The 17,765-nt window shown below is 35.8% G+C and overlaps 2 protein-coding genes across 3 annotated transcripts; both read right to left on the reverse strand.

The window, feature by feature from the left end:
* Positions 1–10,835: 10,835 nt before the first annotated feature.
* On the reverse strand, positions 10,836–11,845 carry LOC141590965 (glutathione S-transferase U25-like). Of its 2 annotated transcripts, none has more exons than XM_074411467.1 (2): positions 11,485–11,845; positions 10,836–11,278 (listed from the first exon to the last, which is right to left on the reverse strand). In XM_074411467.1, exons 1-2 carry the CDS (start codon positions 11,803–11,805, stop codon positions 10,955–10,957), a joined length of 645 nt encoding a protein of 214 aa, XP_074267568.1. In that variant the 5' UTR covers positions 11,806–11,845; the 3' UTR covers positions 10,836–10,954. The 2 variants fall into 2 exon arrangements, with proteins under 2 accessions (XP_074267568.1, XP_074267567.1); XM_074411466.1 differs by having other exon boundaries at positions 10,836–11,299.
* A 1,927-nt stretch (positions 11,846–13,772) lies between these two features.
* Positions 13,773–17,540, reverse strand: LOC141591936 (co-chaperone protein p23-1-like). The gene is made up of 6 exons (XM_074412446.1): positions 17,447–17,540; positions 16,410–16,596; positions 15,613–15,763; positions 15,456–15,493; positions 15,215–15,374; positions 13,773–14,145 (listed from the first exon to the last, which is right to left on the reverse strand). The coding sequence occupies exons 1-6, from the start codon at positions 17,449–17,451 to the stop codon at positions 14,069–14,071; spliced, it is 618 nt and encodes a 205-aa protein (XP_074268547.1). The 5' UTR covers positions 17,452–17,540; the 3' UTR covers positions 13,773–14,068.
* Between the last annotated feature and the right edge of the window lie 225 nt (positions 17,541–17,765).

Raw genomic sequence — 17,765 nt, forward strand, 5'->3', positions numbered from 1 at the left:
TCTGCTTGGCGTTCCCCTGTTCCCAAATGAGATTGTAATTTCTTGGATTATTATTGTAGGATCTTATTTACCCTCTCTTTTTTCCTTCGAAACAAATCTCACAAACCTCTTAACATTCCCTACCGTCTACTGCCGCTGCCACCGCCACCGGTCCTGACTCGTCGGTCGCTAGGCACCACCGGACTCTTGCTAAGAATAATTAGTCTGATTGGAAAAATTAAACCATATACCAATTAAATTAATTTAATCCTAACAAAATTAGGTAATTTACTGATAAACTAATTGATTTTTGGTTTATTAAGAGATTAAGATTCAAAATCAAATATTTTCGGAGGAACTTAATTATGTTTTGGGTTAGGAGGAGAGAAAATTTGAAGGAAAGGGTGAAGTGTAGAAATATTACAAAAGAGTACACGATTGAGTAAATCGTGTACTTGAACGAATAATTACTAGTTTTATGTCCGTGCAAATTGCACGGGGTTGTCGTTTAGGGTTGAGACTTGAGAAGTGGTGGTGTTATTAGGAGAAGCTCTTTTATGGTAATGTCAATTTGGGAATTCTAAAGATACAGAAATAAATTCTCAAAATTTTAAGAGTTAACAAAAGTAGACAAATTTGAAAGAAATAAGTACAACAAAAAGCTGTTATGGGAACCAAGTGGTGTTAGTCTAGTGATAGCCGGGTTAAACTTTGAAGCTTGTAGAAGTGCAGGAGTTGAGAGGTCCCGGGTTCGACTCCCAGCTGGGGCGATGATCACTTGGCCACTGCAGCCCCCGAAAGGGGTGGCTTACATGGTCCATGTGGTGGTGCGGGAATGCATGGGTAACTAACGCCATACATTAAATCGGGCCTGGTGACTGTCAAATACATGAGACTTCCAACCACTTGCTTAAATTGAGTTTCATCAACTTTAGCACCTCCCTCATCTTTACTCAATTTTGTGCCTGGCACTATTGGATTCTTTACAGCATTGTTGTCTTCTAAACCAAACCTTGCTAATACTTCTCTTGCATATCTTCTCTGACAGATAAAAATTCCACTTGGATACTGTCTGACCTCTACTCCAAGGAAGTACTTCATTTTTCCCAAGTCGGACATATCAAATTCCAACATCATTGACCTTTTAAACTCGTCACACATGCTTCTATTATTTCCAGTAAAAAATTAAGTCATCAACATAAAGACTTACAATTAATAATTTACCTTCTTCCGACTTTGTGAACAATGTGTGCTCGCTGGGACATCTTTCAAATTTTTCCTGTTGGAAGTAAGCTTCGATTCTACTGTACCAAGCTCGTGGTGCTTCGATTCAAACCAAATAAATATCTAACAAACCAATCATTCTGTTCAATGGTTTTAAGTAGAGTCGTAACCCGAATCGAACTTGGAGTATTCTATACTCGAATAGATGCAAATAAACACAACGCATCCCTCCTGCATTAATAATGAAACAATGATATAACTAATGGAAGTTTCGATGACGCGGGGAATTAATCGGAGCAAAAACAAACCCGAGAATAATTATCATCGGGATCTCAAAATCATATCCACCGCCACCGCATTTAGACGAATGAAAATTATATGTCAAATAGTTCATCAGATTATATATATTGCATGGAATAATAAGACCGACACTCCATTACTGTGAATATTACCACCACTTCCATTGTTCCACTGTCACAGATCTTCAATTCTTCATACACTGAGATTAACAGTGAACGTTAATCTCACTCAATTATAAAATCCTATTCGATTGATTTCTGTATTAACTTATTATCAATTGATTCGTTGATTTTGATTTTTCGATGTCAAAAATGGCGAATTCGCCATTGTCGATTATATTACACTCTTTTATGATCTCGCTTCTCTTTAATGTCGCCCTCTCTAAAACCCTCAAACGTGATGGTATAATTTTATAATTTTACTTTTTTTTCCTGTTAAATTCTGTTCATATTCATGTATGATTTGATACTAATTTAACTGTATCGTGTAATTAGTGGTATTTTTACTTTATTTTAATCTGTAGACAAATTATAGTATAAGACGGTCTTACTCTGCGAGACGGTCCCCTTTTGCAAAAAAATTGTTCATTTATTACTAATAAATAGGTTATGTTTTTTCATTATGAGACCGTCTTACACAGTAACTACGGACTCTTTTATTATCTCTTTTATTATCTGGCATAGAAAAGTAGAAATTAAAAATTGATTTGATAGTAAAAAACAAAAAAAATATCTAAGTGTCGGACCAACAGAGTCCAATTAGTTATAAGACTATGTGCAAGTAAACAAGCATGAGTATTAGTGTTACAATATATGAGAAAATCATGCAAATCCCATGTGTTAGTGTTTGACATAGTTATTTAGTTTAAAATTTAATTTCGAAAATTTGGGGAAACGGTACAAAGTACCTTATTTGAGTAATTGAAACACAACTATTACGTATTATTTAAAATGATATTGAAAGGTCCATAAAAATTAGAGGAAAGACAAATTTGAAACCCGTGCAACGCACGGACACAAAATCTAGTTCCCTATATATATAAAAGGGAGACGGATACAAGTTTTGAGCCATTACGGAAATGTTTGTAGGTAAGGTTAACCAGGATTAGATCTTGAATGATGTCACAAGACATTTAAAGGTAAAGATAAATGGACCGCTTGGAGTTGGAACTCATATATATATATATATATATATATATATATATATATATATATATATAGAGAGAGAGAGAGAGAGAGAGAGATTGAATCGGCACCCTTCTTAGGGTAAGGCGGCTGTACCCATTCTAAACCGTCAGATTAAAAAACTACAGATGCACTAGATGACGCCACGTGTCCCCATACAAAACCCAATCTAAAACACATTTCCCCTTCAATTTCAGTCATTTTATCCGACTCACTCACTCGCACTCTCTTCACTTTCTCTCTCTTCTACTGTAGTTCTTCAACTTTTGATCGTCATCATCATCATTCTCGTGTTGTAGCTCATCTTCGCCGTTCATTTGCATTTCGATCGCCATTTTATCTCTCAAATTTTGATCGTCATCATCATAATCCTAATTTTTTCGGATCTAGGTAATTTCGATCACCTAATTTTTATTTTAATTCATCCTGATTTCATTCTGCATCCATCACATTAATTTCGATCAACTTATTTAATTTGTTAAATTATCTGTGAACTAGTTTAATAACTGATTTTCGGGAATTGTTATTACAAATGATGAAATGAATGATATTGGAGACGGATATATTAGTGTTGTTATACACTTGCTTGTGCTGTTGTGCAGTAGCAGTCCAATTAGTTTAAATTATCGACCCAGTTTTTCATTACGGGTCATCTCAAACTGTCACTGTTATGAATTAGATCAGAATCATCAGATTGTTGCTGGGAATGTGATTTAGATCCCCTGGAAGGCAGCTTTTGTTCATCTCTGAGTTGTTTTGCTTGTTTTCTCGGAAATTTGTACTCCGTATTTGTCAATTGTTTTTGTGTATCCTAGTCTGCACTCAAAAGCTCTTATGACTTCAGTCGTAGATTGGCTGATAATGTTATTACGGAGTACTGTACTATTTATAGACATGAGAAACCTCATCTAAAGAATGTTGGAGGTGTAATTTGTGGTATTCCCGTGTTTTCAGTGGTCTTGCAAACACGTGTCTACTAGCTGCAAGCTGATCAGGGAGGATCTTCCCAAAAATGTTTGGAGATTGTGTGTAAGGGTTCAATATGTTGGTGTACTCATATGGTGACTGATCCATAGAAACTCAACCTGTAGATGGTATAGCTTTTTTTCGCAGGGTTTTGTTGGGATGTTTAGGTACCACAGGCCGCACAAGTAGCTGAAGCAGCAAGCATGCATCTCTACTGATAAACTTCGGAATACCAATCCACTGTTTCTGCTGATATTTCAAATCTACCTGCATGTGAGTATTCTTTGCTACAATCATTTGTAATAACAAATGTATACAAAATTGAACATAATTGTCGGGAATTGTTACTGCCATCGGGTGGGGATTATTAAGTGATGTAACCCTCAAATAAATAAAGAACTGATTTCCATTTTGAGGGGCTGAAATGCAAGCATGTAAGAGGTTGATACCTCAGGGCCGTGTCATTGCAATTTATGTTCAATCACTTCTTCCTTGTTCTGCTTACAGATACCAACCAGTTTTAGATACCGGAGCAACAATGAGTCGGGTTATCATCGTGGGCGGAGGCGATCTTTCCGTCGTGAATCTTCACCGGATAGTGAGCAAGATATGGCTTTCCAAAACATTGTTGAGAGTATTAACTCAAGTGTCGTGTTGCCTGATCCTTCTTCAACCTCAGCTTCCTCCGAGCCAAGCCTTGTGCAATCATTTGAATCATTGGGTACAGTGAGTCTGAATCTTCATTAAGATACCGTCAGGCTGTATCTCAGATCTCACCCGCAGGACCTCTTGTAGAATCTTCCTTTCCTTCACTATCAATCGCACCCAAGCAGACCAACAACAATCTCAACCAAAATCGAAGAACACTTTGGCAGCTAAGCTACGGCGTCAAAATAAGGCAACCGTTCTTAATTCTCGCAGCCTAGAATCGCTTCTTCAAGCGCCGGCATGCTCCAGAGTTCCGGCGCCTCGCCTGCGGTCCCGCCCCAGCCTCACGCCCTGCGGCCTCGCCCCACACGCCTGCTCGTCTTGCTTGCCCACGGATCGCCACCCCTACCTCAAAGAACCGAGTATTCTCGGGAAGCTGCTGTAGCCGGCCTCGCTCTCGCGACTTCAACCCCATGGCCTTCTCTTGTTCCTAATTCTACCGCTTATTCAACGAAGGTAGTAGCAATTAATGGGTCTGAGTCATCTAGCTATGCCAGTTCTCGCGATCGATGATGAGCACGGTAGTGCAATGGGCGGTTCATAGACTTTAAGGAATCCAGGGGGTAGTAGTCGATTGAACCACTCTACCTCGCCTCCTAATCTCATGGATAGTAGATCATTAAATTCCGCAACCGCTTTTCCGCCTGTCTCGGCCGCGCAACATAATAGATTGCATTCTAGTGGAAAAAGAAAACAGAGGATGCTCATACCGCTAATAAGACCGTCGTGGAGAGAATGCGGGCTGCTTTAGAGTACGATGAAGGCAAATATAATGCTTTCAAGGGAATTTCTCAAGAATATCGCCAAGGTTCAGTAGATACATGGGACTATCTAGAGTATGTGAAGCAGTTTGACTTGACACACCTTGTTCCTGACTTGGCTAGATTGTTGCCTCGATATTCGAAACGTAAAGAGCTTCTTGAGGCTTATAATGCTCTTTTGTGCGAGTAATGGATCACGGGAAACATTTTGGGATGACGGCAATTTTTATATGAAGGGAAGCAGTAGTTCAATAGCCAAAGGGAAGAAAGTGATGAATTCTCAAGAGTCATTGGCAGAGAATAAATCGATTGTGTGGTTGAATCGATTGATTGGTGACCTGGATTGTATACTAATATGCTTATATATATATATGGTTGAATAGCATTCCTATAGCTAGCATCATCATGCACCTGTTGATGGGTTCGGGTTCCCCTTTCCCTGACTTACTGGCAACACTCCTTCGTTTCACTCTGGACTATATTGATTGTAGACTCTCGCTATTAATTGAAGAATTATTTTCCTAAAATAACACACCATGTTGGTACTTTTCGCAGGAAATGAAGATCAGTATTCTGCCGCTGTCACGTTCAATGTCACTGGAAATCTCAAGGTATACATTTACAGTTTATGGCTCTTGGAACTCTTGTTATCTTCCACTCGAATACACTTGCTTTTTTGGTAGAAATATTTGTTTTTTTCTGTCCCGTAATTGGGACCCATAATTTCAAACCTTTACGCCTTCTTTTGCCTTATACTAGTAATGGTTCGTGTTTCTGTTATTTTGGCAAGGTGATTCAGTTTGTTACAGGTTAGTTAAATACTCCATATCTAAAGGCTATTAGCTTAAGGTTCCCCTTATTTAATCTTTGTTATGTACTCGTATATCTTAACGGCTATTAGCTCAAATGGGAGAGCAATGTGCAAATCTTGCACAAAGGTATGAGTTCGAATCTCATATAGCCTAGTTAATTTAAGAATCTAGTGTATTAAACTTAAATACAATAACATTGAGGATGAGTTAGCCAAATCCGTACTCAGATGTGCAAAATTGAGGATGAGTAAAAGAAGCTCAAACTTAGATGTGCACAAACGGCGTGCATAAGCCAAACCATCGTGCAGAGCCACTAAAGGAGCAAAAAAGGTGTTAGAAATACCAAAAAGTCCACTAGAGAAATACCAATTAGGCTTTGAAGTAACAGTAGCAGTCAATAATCAACATGGGAGTCGAACCCACACCTTGTGCATTGCATAACGCTCTGCCATTTGAGGTAATTGGTTTTAAAATAATTAAATCATTCCACTAGTTTTCATCATGTGAGTTGATCTCTTATCTCTGCTCCCCCTGCCATTAGAGGAACGACTGAAGAAATTGATTCTCGAGGTGTGCTCTAGTCCTTACCTTGGAACTTTCCATTTTTTGGTTAACTGTTACGCTGAAAAGAAATAGTTGTCACTTTGGTATTTTAACCACTTATGATGATCAAGTTTCACAAAACAAGCCTTAAGATTCACTGAATAAGGTATGAGATTTACAAAATAAGGTATGAGATTCACCAGATAAGGAAAAGAGCAAAAAAGGTGATTTTAACCACTTATGATGACCAAGTTTCACAAAACAAGCTCTAAGATTCACTGAACAAGGTCTGAGATTCACAAAACAAAGTCTGAGATTCACCTAATAAAGAAAAGACCAAAATAGGTGATTTTAACCACCTATGATGATCAAGTTTCACAAAACAAGCCTTAAGATTCACTGAATAAGGTATGAGATTCACAAAACAAAGTCTGAGATTCACCTAATAAGGAAAATAGCAAAAAACGTGATTTTAACCACTTATGATGACCAAGTTTCACAAAACAAGCTCTAGGATTCACAAAACAAGGTCTAGGATTCACAAAATAAGAACAAGAGCAAAATAGGTGATTTCAACCATTTATTACCACGTTTCATAATATTACCTTTTAGTTTCACAATATAAGCTCTAAGATTCACAAAACAAGGTCTAAGATTCACAAAATAAGAAAAGAGGAATATAGGTGATTTCAACAACCACTTGTAGCCAAGTTTCACAATATTACCTTCTAGTTTCACAAAACAAGCTCTAAGATTCACAAAACAAGGCCTAAGATTCACAAAATAAGAGAAATAGCAAAATAGGTTATTTCAACAACTTATGACCAAGTTTAAGAATATTAGCTTTGTGTTTCACAAATCAAGCTCTAAGTTTCACAAAAAAAGTCTGTGATTCACAAAATAAGGAAAAGAGCAAAGTACATGATTTCAACCACTTATGATCAAGTTTCACAAAATTAACATATAAGTTCACAAAACAAGCTTTAGGATTCACAAAATCAACTTCAATGTTATCAACTTCACAAAACAAGGTCTACGATTCACAAAACAAGGTCTAGGATTCACAAAATAAGAACAAGAGCAAAATAGGTGATTTCAACCATTTATGACCACGTTTCACAATATTACCTTTTAGTTTCACAATTTTTGTCATAAAATAGCCGCATTTGACACTTGGACACGTATCCATGTGGGATACTTCTAACCGAGTCCAAAGCTCCATAAACACCAGATAGCACGTTGTCGAAATTGGAAAGTTGATTAACATTTAAAACTAAAGAAAAACTTAATAAGCCAGAGTTTGCTACAGCACTAACTCGTCGCCATTCGCGACTAGGCATAATGGATTGACATCCCTCAATTTTGAAGGTGACTTTTTAGTGGGAGCACCCCACACACACAAGAATTAAGAAAGGTATTTCTTGTCAAAGTAGATTTTAGGTGTTAAAACCCGAAAGCTAGTTCAAGGAGCATGTCACGGTTATTAGAGAAGGTGTATACACTACAAATATATGAAAACATTTGTTTCAGACTTTGGTAATTCGTAATCTAGGCTATTTTCTAATGGGTGATGGCCATATCAAGGAATATAGGAGCATCATGGATGTTGCAAAACCTTTTGAAGTATATGGGAGCACAATTATGATTTATACGTAGACACGTAGTTACACGCCTGCAATCGACAATTTTTGGGTCATGGATGCTGTAAAATCTTTTCCTTAAGATTCACTGAATAAGGTATGAGATTCACAAAATAAGGTTTGAGATTCACCAAATAAGGAAAAGAGCAAAAAACGTGATTTTAACCACTTATGATGACCAAGTTTCACAAAATAAGCTCTAAGATTCACTGAACAAGGTCTGAGATTCACAAAACAAAGTTTGAGATTCACCTAATAAAGAAAAAAGCAAAATAGGTGATTTTAACCACTTATGATGATCAAGTTTCACAAAACAAGCCTTAAGATTCACTGAATAAGGTATGAGATTCACAAAATAAGGTTTGAGATTCACCAAATAAAGAAAAGAGCAAAAAAACGTGATTTTAACCACTTATGATGACCAAGTTTCACAAAACAAGCTCTAAGATTCACTGAACAAGGTCTGAGATTCACAAAACAAAGTCTGAGATTCACCTAATAAAGAAAAGAGCAAAATAGGTGATTTTAACCACTTATGATGATCAAGTTTCACAAAACAAGCCTTAAGATTCACTGAATGAAGTATGAGATTCACAAAATAAGGTCTGAGATTCACCAAATAAGGAAAAGAGCAAAAAAGGTTATTTTAACCACTTATGATAACCAAGTTTCACAAAACAAGCTCTCAGATTCACTGAATAAGGTATGAGATTCACAAAACAAGCTCTAGGATTCACAAAACAAGGCCTAGGATTCACAAAATAAGAACAAGAGCAAAATAGGTGATTTCAACCATTTATTACCACGTTTCACAATATTACCTTTTAGTTTCACAATATAAGCTCTAAGATTCACAAAACAAGGTCTAAGATTCACAAAATAAGAAAAGAGGAATATAGGTGATTTCAACAACCACTTATGACCAAGTTTCACAATATTACCTTGTAGTTTCACAAAACAAGCTCTAATATTCACAAAACAAACTGTGAAATTCACAAAACAAGGCCTAAGATTCACAAAATAAGAGAAATAGCAAAATAGGTTATTTCAACAACTTATGACCAAGTTTAAGAATATTAGCTTTGCGTTTCACATAACAAGCTCTACGTTTCACAAAACAAGGTCTATGATTCACAAAATAAGGAAAAGAGCAAAGTTTCAGAGTAAATTTGAGTGGAAATCAACAGAGTTTTGGTCTGGTAGTTGAAAGATTGAATTATTAGTTGCAAATATAGGTCCTAGACACGGACCGAAGATGACCGAATTGATATCAACAAATGAATATGAATCCATGTTCCTAATAACGGGCAACTACAGAGTAGTTTTTTTTTAAGAAAATACTTGAGCAAACCATACACGGACCCAAGATGACCAAACTGATATGAACCAAATACGAACATACCTGAAGCAACTAAACCAGCTTAAAAGACGACTAAGGACGCGAGTCCGCGACCATGGGACAAAAATTCAATGAAGGCAAGAAGGGAAACTGGAGAAGTACCTCTTCACTGAAGCAATTAACATAAGAGACAGTTCCACCTCCACAAGTAGAGGGAGGGTAATTGTTGAGTTGATATAGTTTCTTGTTCATTAGTAGTATCCCTGGACTTCCTGGTCCTCCGATAAATTTGTGTGGACTAATGAACACTGCATCTTGTTCATAAGAATCATAACTAAAGTCCATTTCACAATATAATAAGCACAATTAAATCCATGCGATGATGACACATTAGTCCCTTTCAACCTTAGAAACACAACCCAGAGGTACTTGCTACAAATCCCATTTGACATTAAATTGACAATCTGATAGAAATTTAACCTATAAACCCAGAGCTACTCGGTACAAATTGACAATAGGGATTTGTCCTCCGTTTCACAAATTGACAATCGTTACCTCTGGGTTGATTCAATCCTCTTTTTATGGTTCATTTCTGATGGTCCGTTTCTAAGTTCACACCCATTTCACATTTCAGTTGCAATGGTTATCATAAAATTTGAACCTTATATTTTGGAAATCGCTCAATTTTGATCAATCGAGCCTTATATCATCAATTTATGAGTGAATTAACAGAATTATATGAATATGCTCAATTTTAATCAAAATTATAAAATTACCTGGAAATTAATCAAAATCTTCTTCGAAAATTGCTGAAATCGCGTTGCTGTATGTCGTTCTGATGAAATCTACGAACAATTTTGCCGGAAATCGCTGCAATTGATGTTGCTGATTGGATTTTTGGAAACGAGATTTTGAAAATCGCTGCAACGTTGTGTATTATATTTGAGAGAGAGAGAGTAAATTATTTGTGCTCTTAATTGTTTATTTTAGATAGAGAAAATATTTGGGCCAAATGAAAAGTTAAGAATGACCCCAAATATCCAGCCCAATGAACATTGATAATCAGTCCATGTTAATCAGTCCGCCCAAGTTTAAGGAATTTGGTGAGGCCATCCGCCTCACCATAATTAACGGCCTCACCGGATCCGGCCTATATATATATATATATATATATATATATATATATATATATATATATATATATATATATATATATATATATATATATATATATATATATATATATATATTGGTACATAGTTGGAACTCATATAGTAAAACGTCTTTTATTAGTACAAAAACTTCCACAAACATATTTTTCCGTATTAATATAGCAGAGGGAATAAAACTAGTATGCAGTCGTCTAAAAAAAAGGAAAGAACATAACATAATACTCCGTAGTAGAGAGACATACTCCTTAGATCAGTGTATACAACATAATACATTAATATTCCGTAGTAGAGAAACATATATAAATCAGTGTGTAGTATACATATTCTTAATCGTTTCCAAACCTCTTCTTAAGCTCCAAAACAAAGTCATGGATACGAAACTGGTCAGGAAGACAAGTTTTGACGCTGTCTCTTTCCATGCACCTCTTTCCCCATGAAACGAGTGTCGGACACTCGGCCTCGATGTTTACTTGAGTGCATTTCTCAAAGGCGTAAAACCAGCTATAATCCGGGATTAATACAACATCCAGATACCCAAATGTATCTCCACCAAAGTAGGGTTTATCTCCGAGCTCTGCTTCTAGCTTTCTTAACAAGTCTACGAATTCCTTCTTGTCTTCCTCATTTGCTCCATCCTTTTGTCTCCATACCTTCCTCAGAGTGTGGAAAAACTGTATCATTCTCAATTTAATAGTAAATGGGTAGATCGATTGAATTAGATTTGCGAGACTAAATGATCATTATTACATTCTCTCAAGTAGAAAAAATAAAACATGCAAGAACACACACAATAAATATATAACTATGATAATTTTGGCGATAGAAGTGCAAGAAAATAAACGAAGAATGTACGTACCATCTTATCATTAAAATCAGCCCAAAAACGAGCTTGAGCTCGATGATAAGGGTCAGTAGGCAACAAAGTTGGAGAATTGTGTTTCCACTCCTCGTCTATGTACTCTATAATTGCCAAGGACTCACAAATTGGTTTTCCATTGTGAATTAAAACCGGGATTTTCTTGTGAACCGGGTGCATGGTCAAAAGTAATGTACTTTTGGATTTAAAATCCTCTTGCCTAGAATCATAGTTGGTGATACCCATTTCTTGTAGTGCAATTTTGACCCTAGTAGAAAAAGGACTAGGCCAAAACTCCAACAACACTATCTCATCCGCCATAATTAATTTTATTGTTCTTTGATTTGCAAAGTTGAAGTTAGAATATGGGTTATATATAGAGTAATTTGAACTCTATATGTATGTTAAATAATTTATTAATGAAGATTGATAGTGATCAATTTGATGTCATTGCTTCCGTAATCTAACACTAAAAAGCACTGACCTTTGTTTGGACCATGGTAATTGACTCATTCATAGATCAATTGGTCTCCCTTGTGACGGGTTACCATTTGTGGCGGATATTTTGTGAGATAAAATGCTAACAAAATGGGTTAGTGGAGAAAGGGGACCACATGAATAGTGTTGCAGAGAGAGAAAAAGTGGGTACTTTGTGAGGTAAAATGGTATCCGTCACTCAAGAGTGACGGATATGTGCCGTCACAAACAAGAATTTGTGTTCATAGATATCATTACACGTGTAGTCTTGTAGATTAATTACTTTACATTATACAATCCTAATCAATGACAAAAGCAAACTTAATTTTATCCAATTATCCATCTGTTACATTTTTTAGTGTTCATTTATATCGTGGGTGTACAACAGAAGGGAGTTTAACTATATTTCAGACGAGTCAAGATCCACTTAATAGACTATCTCTTGATGTATAGTGTTATTTCATCCATCCCACTTATTTATTGTCTTATTTTATGTTAGGTGTCTCAGTCAATTGTTATCTAAATAATTTTAGAATAGTATTTGATGAGCAATTTTATCCTTCACACTTAATTTGGTTCACGTGTCATCTTATAATTGGCATCATCCTCGCTCTTTCTTTGTTCTTTGTGCTAAAACCAAAGGACAACAATTAACCGGAACCGTAACCTAAAGTACAAATTCAATGTAATTAGATTTCTCCTCCTCCCTCTAACTACTCTCCATATTTTTCTATACTCCTTCAATATGCAATTACTCAAATCATTTTCTTCCTCAATATCGTTTTTACAACTATTTTAATTATCCATCTTTAAACAAAATAAAAAATTTAATCAATAATTACAATTTGTGGTGGACAAAGCTTCTATGATGGAAGATACATCAAATTTACGCGACTCTAGAACTTTATGCGGGAGCTTATCAAATTTACATTTGTTGCAGCTTAGCTTGTTCTTTTGAATTAATAGAAAATCATTTTAATTTTTTGGGTGCTCATAATTTCTGGTATTTTGACTTTTGATTTCAAAACTATTTTGCATGTAGTTTTTTTTACCCGTATTTAATTGTTGTTTTATCAGTTTTGAAGTATTTTATGTAATTCGTTGCCATTTTTTCGATTTCAATAAGTTTTCTCTCTAATTTTTTGTCTAACTTTTCCATTTTAAAAAATTTTGATACTCGTTTGTAATTATATATTGAGTTTTATTTCAATCACTATATATATTTAAATGTTTACTTTTTTACTTGAAAAAATGATCATAACCATTTTCGGTTCTTCAAATCGTTTTTTTATTATTATGCAATCATATCAATTATTAAATTTGTAATTATTTGGATTTGAATTTGTATATTTATTATGTATAACAGTATAAATCATTACGATGCATTTGTATTTTGGAATTCATAAATTTTGGAATGAACAAATGCACAACGAACAACGAATTAAAACAATGTTGGGTAATTAAATGACATAAAACGTGGGCCTTAAAATCAGGAAAAAAAGAGTAGATTCTGACTTGTTGACTTTTAACCACATAGGCTCTGTGGTTATTCGTTTAATAAAGTAGATATCATTGTAAATTTGTAACGCTCTGAAAATTTTCTTCCTATGGTCGATTAAAGAAAAACAACTAAAATTTGGTTGGCCACTTCGAGCATTAGTTGAGGTTTAAAAATGGACCAGTCGCAAATCATAATTGCATTTAACCTCTCGAAGACCAATTTTTACTCCGCTAAATCAACTAAAAACCCATCCCATCTACCGCGATAATCCACCCACAAAAAAAAAAAAGTACGTGTTTAACCTAATATATGGATCAATTTTAGTAAAAATATCATAGAACCAGGTCATGAGTATAGCACACAAACATTTCTTCAACTCAGGATATCACACAAACGGTCGAGGACCATTAAATCCATGAAAATTCTCAGGTACTAACTACTCCAGTAACTCTACTAACCAGATAATAAAATCAAACACCTAGACAGTCATCGATAAAAACGGACCACCCAGATTCTAAAACTCAGCCACCCCAAACACAAGCAAATATTTTCGAAGGTGTAGACTGTTGGGTGTCCGGCATTGCTAGCTCAACTATGCCGATTATCTCAAGCTGCTTCCGTTTTCTCAGCTGCGGCTGGCTTATCATCAGTTTTGGCGGCTTCTGGTTTCGAGGCTTCTAGTTCTGCAGTTTCGAAGTTCCATTTTTTATTAATAAACACCTCTTTAGCAAGAAAAGTTATGCTCATACAAGTTTACCACAGAAAACAGACATTTACAACAGAAGTCATACAAAAGTTCGACTTCATAAAAGAACAGGCCAGCATAGATTTGCCAATAAATGGCGACAACAGTCGGAGCAAAATAGCACTAGGACTATTATCAGTTGTCACCTTATTTATATCTTTCTTGGAAGGCCACTATCTCCTAATAGAAACACTATTATCAGCACAAAGTGCCTCAAGGATTCAAGCAAATAGCCAAGCAGGAGGTCGAACGTACTAAACTTAAACCTCTGTATTGCCAACATATACACTGTTTCAGCATGACTTAAAAACTTTGCATAGATAGCAAGTATATAGTGGAAGGGGAACACTGGAAACTACATCCCACACATACATATTAAATAGGGTAGATCTTATCAATAACACAATGCGATGAGCCTATGAGTGAATGTCCTATATTCATTATAAATATACTCCGGGAAAGGATATATAAATGACTACACAGAAACAGAGACAATTCAAGAAGAAAGACCGAAAGATGGGCAACATATAATGAAGAGCAAGTCTGCACTAGCTCCTACAACAGGCACTGATAGACACATCCAGGGTCTGCAGTCTACAATCCACTTATGCTAAACTTTGAATATACATAGTGTTACTTTGAGAGGTAGGATGATGCAAAGTTAAAATTACGATAGATACCAAGTCGCTTTATGATTCAATTGTTCCAGTAGGCCTATTAAGTCCCTGGATATGCCGAATTCAATTCTACAGAGTTTAGGCACAACATGAAAACATAGGGACACTCTTTAGGTTTAAATCAGAGTTCATGAACTGCATATGAGAGGAAAACCTGGAGAGCAACTCAATGAAACAAAGCAGAATAGAAAAGAGAGAAAATATTACTACTTTAAATTCCCTAGAAAAAAGAAATGATAACAGGAAACTTCAAAGAAAATGTGATAAGCATTTAAGCAAATGGCATGCGAGGCACAAAATATTCAAAAGAGTAAAAAAAAAATTAATTACCATCATCATCACTATCATCTTCGAACTCCTCAGGACCTCCCATTCCTCCCATCAATCCTTCCATTCCGCCCATTCCTCCCATTCCTCCCATTCCACCCATCAAACCTTCCATTCCACCCATTCCACCCATTCCTCCCATTCCACCCATATCTCCGAATTTCTGCAAATTTTCAAATAGATTAGGTGGATGAAGCAAAACAGATTATAAGTTTTAAATATTGAAAATATGTTGCAACCATACCGAGAAATCCATTCCCCCAAGATCAGGTTCTGCCGCACCTAAGAGAGCAGAGATAATAATAGATTCAGTAACTTAACTAACACACATTCTATGAGGTTTAGTAGAAAAAACTTCCAAGACATTCACAGAAATGAACAGAAAGAAATAGCTTGCTTACTAGTATCATCATCTTCATCTGCCCATTTGTCCCAATCAACCTTCACATAGTGTGGAGGCTTTCCTTCTTTCAGAAGCTTATTCCACCATTTCTTCTGTTCCTTCACTAGAACACAAAAGATGCTCCTAAGTCCATAGTTGATTTTGCTTTCCTAGAGTAATGGAGAACACAATAAGTGAGACAGAAAAATAACGACTCTAACCAGAAACACGATTACAATTAGAAGGATGACAGCAACAGAAGCATGTACAATATCAGATCCATTTGCCTGTTTTGAGTCCATGTCTTGTACAGTTGTACTGTTAAAGTCAATTAACTCTGACAAATGAAGCTTGACGATATTTTAAAATAACAGTGAATCTATACATTCATCTCCTAAATATTCAGCAAATTTTGAATGTTGTCTACAAAACATTCCATCATCATAATAAGCTAGACCAATCAACCTCAGCTAACAGTTAACAAATCTGCAGCTAGCTTTAGGAGTATCAAACTACCCACCAAATACTCGTCAACACACAATCTAAAAAGCTATTCTGAGCAGAACGTAACATTGGAAAAACTAACAGAAATACTTGGTAAGATAATATTAGGGGTCACGCCAAGACAGTAAACAACCAAACTCACATCTACATTGACTTAAACAGTACCTAACTACCAAATACTCTCTGGCCTATTAACTGATTCACGACGTTTTAAGCAGAGAATTAAATAAGAAAAATAAATTAGACATAAAAAGTTCGTAACATAATACTTGTATTACAGAGCATCATCAAGGATGAACAGACGAAACTCACCTCTACGTTGACTTTGTCACACAGATCTAGTTTTAGTTCATATTCAAGATCCCCTGCTCCTCCAGTAGCGGAAAAAGTAAAGGTTCCTTCAGGACCCAAATTAACTTTTGGATTTTTAGCATCAGGCAGCATCACAGTCAGAAATACTTTGTCCTCCCTTTCAGCCCATTTCACTTCAGGATGACGACTGGCACCAAATATTGAAAATATTAAGAAAGAACAACACCGTACAAGACACGCATTGGGACACGCCATAGTTAGCTCCAATGGACATTAGAAAAGCATTAAAAATTCAGCATCAAGATGCTCGTTATGCACAATGTACTGGCTACTCGTAATGCCTAAACCACATAAATGAAATCCACTCTTTCAATGCCAGCAAACAAGCTCTCTCAAAAACATAAATTACTACCAAAAAAATATTTTAACGGACAGATTTATATGCAAAAGATGGCAGACCCAGATACGAGCAATAAAGCTTCATGCATTTAGCATCACAGCACAACCACTAAACATCTTTAATTTAGCTTCTTAAAATTATTTATATGCATTATTATCCTCGCTCAAGTGCTCAACTACACCAAATTTCTCAATCCTCTCCATCAACAGCAATCGATAGCTGAAAGTAACATGACTGTCGAGAATTCCATCAAACCAAAACAAACAAACAAACAAAAGTAACAAACTGTAAACCTATTACATCGGTCATTTCGCAAAATAACGATACAATCAATCGCAACTGTTCTACAGTTCAAGCTATACCCAATCAAACTATACGAAATAATCAGCGCATAATTATAAAATTCGAATTCTAGAAATATATACCATTCAAGAGACAGATTACGGAATCAAATGAAAACTAAAGCAGCATTTCAAATGAATAATTGCGATACGAAGCAACAACTGAAAAACCCTAATCCCTAAACCCTAAACCCTAAACCCTAAACCCTAACTATGAAGCTCGAGGAATTCAATCAATAATGATACAAGAAAAGTATGTAAAACAAGATTACAGATTGGATAGAGAGATGGATTACCTCATGGTTGATGTTGGAGAGAAGAGAAGAAAACCCTAGAAGAAAGTAGAAAAGGGGGAAATTGATTTTTTTGATTTTAGAAATGACGGTCCATATTTATAACCAACAAGCAAAGGATATTCCGGTCCAGAAAAATTGTGCTCGTAAACATTTTTTTTTTTCCAAGAATTCTTACTTTAGACGTGCACTATCCGTTTAAAGTGGTAGACGCCTATACGGATAGTGTTCCTCTTATAAAATGAGAATGGATACCCTCATTTGCCCTCCCACTTGCATTTTATGAGAGAGTCACCATCCGTCTACAGTTTTAGACGAATAG

The sequence above is a fragment of the Silene latifolia genome, chromosome 7 (assembly GCF_048544455.1).
Source record: "Silene latifolia isolate original U9 population chromosome 7, ASM4854445v1, whole genome shotgun sequence".
In the NCBI taxonomy this organism is placed as follows: Eukaryota; Viridiplantae; Streptophyta; class Magnoliopsida; order Caryophyllales; family Caryophyllaceae; genus Silene; species Silene latifolia.

Excerpts from the sequence above, each read along its gene's own strand:
- LOC141590965 (XM_074411466.1), bottom strand. The coding sequence starts at position 11,805 with ATGGCGGATGAGATAGTGTTGTTGGAGTTTTGGCCTAGTCCTTTTTCT. Across the intron at positions 11,300-11,484 it reads CTGATTTTAATGATAAGATG|TTTTTCCACACTCTGAGGAA; the intron begins GTACGTACATTC and ends AGAATGATACAG.
- LOC141591936 (XM_074412446.1), bottom strand. Across the intron at positions 15,494-15,612 it reads AGATGAAGATGATGATACTA|GTGCGGCAGAACCTGATCTT; the intron begins GTAAGCAAGCTA and ends CTGCTCTCTTAG. Across the intron at positions 14,146-15,214 it reads AGATGATAGTGATGATGATG|AACTAGAAGCCTCGAAACCA; the intron begins GTAATTAATTTT and ends TCGAAACTGCAG.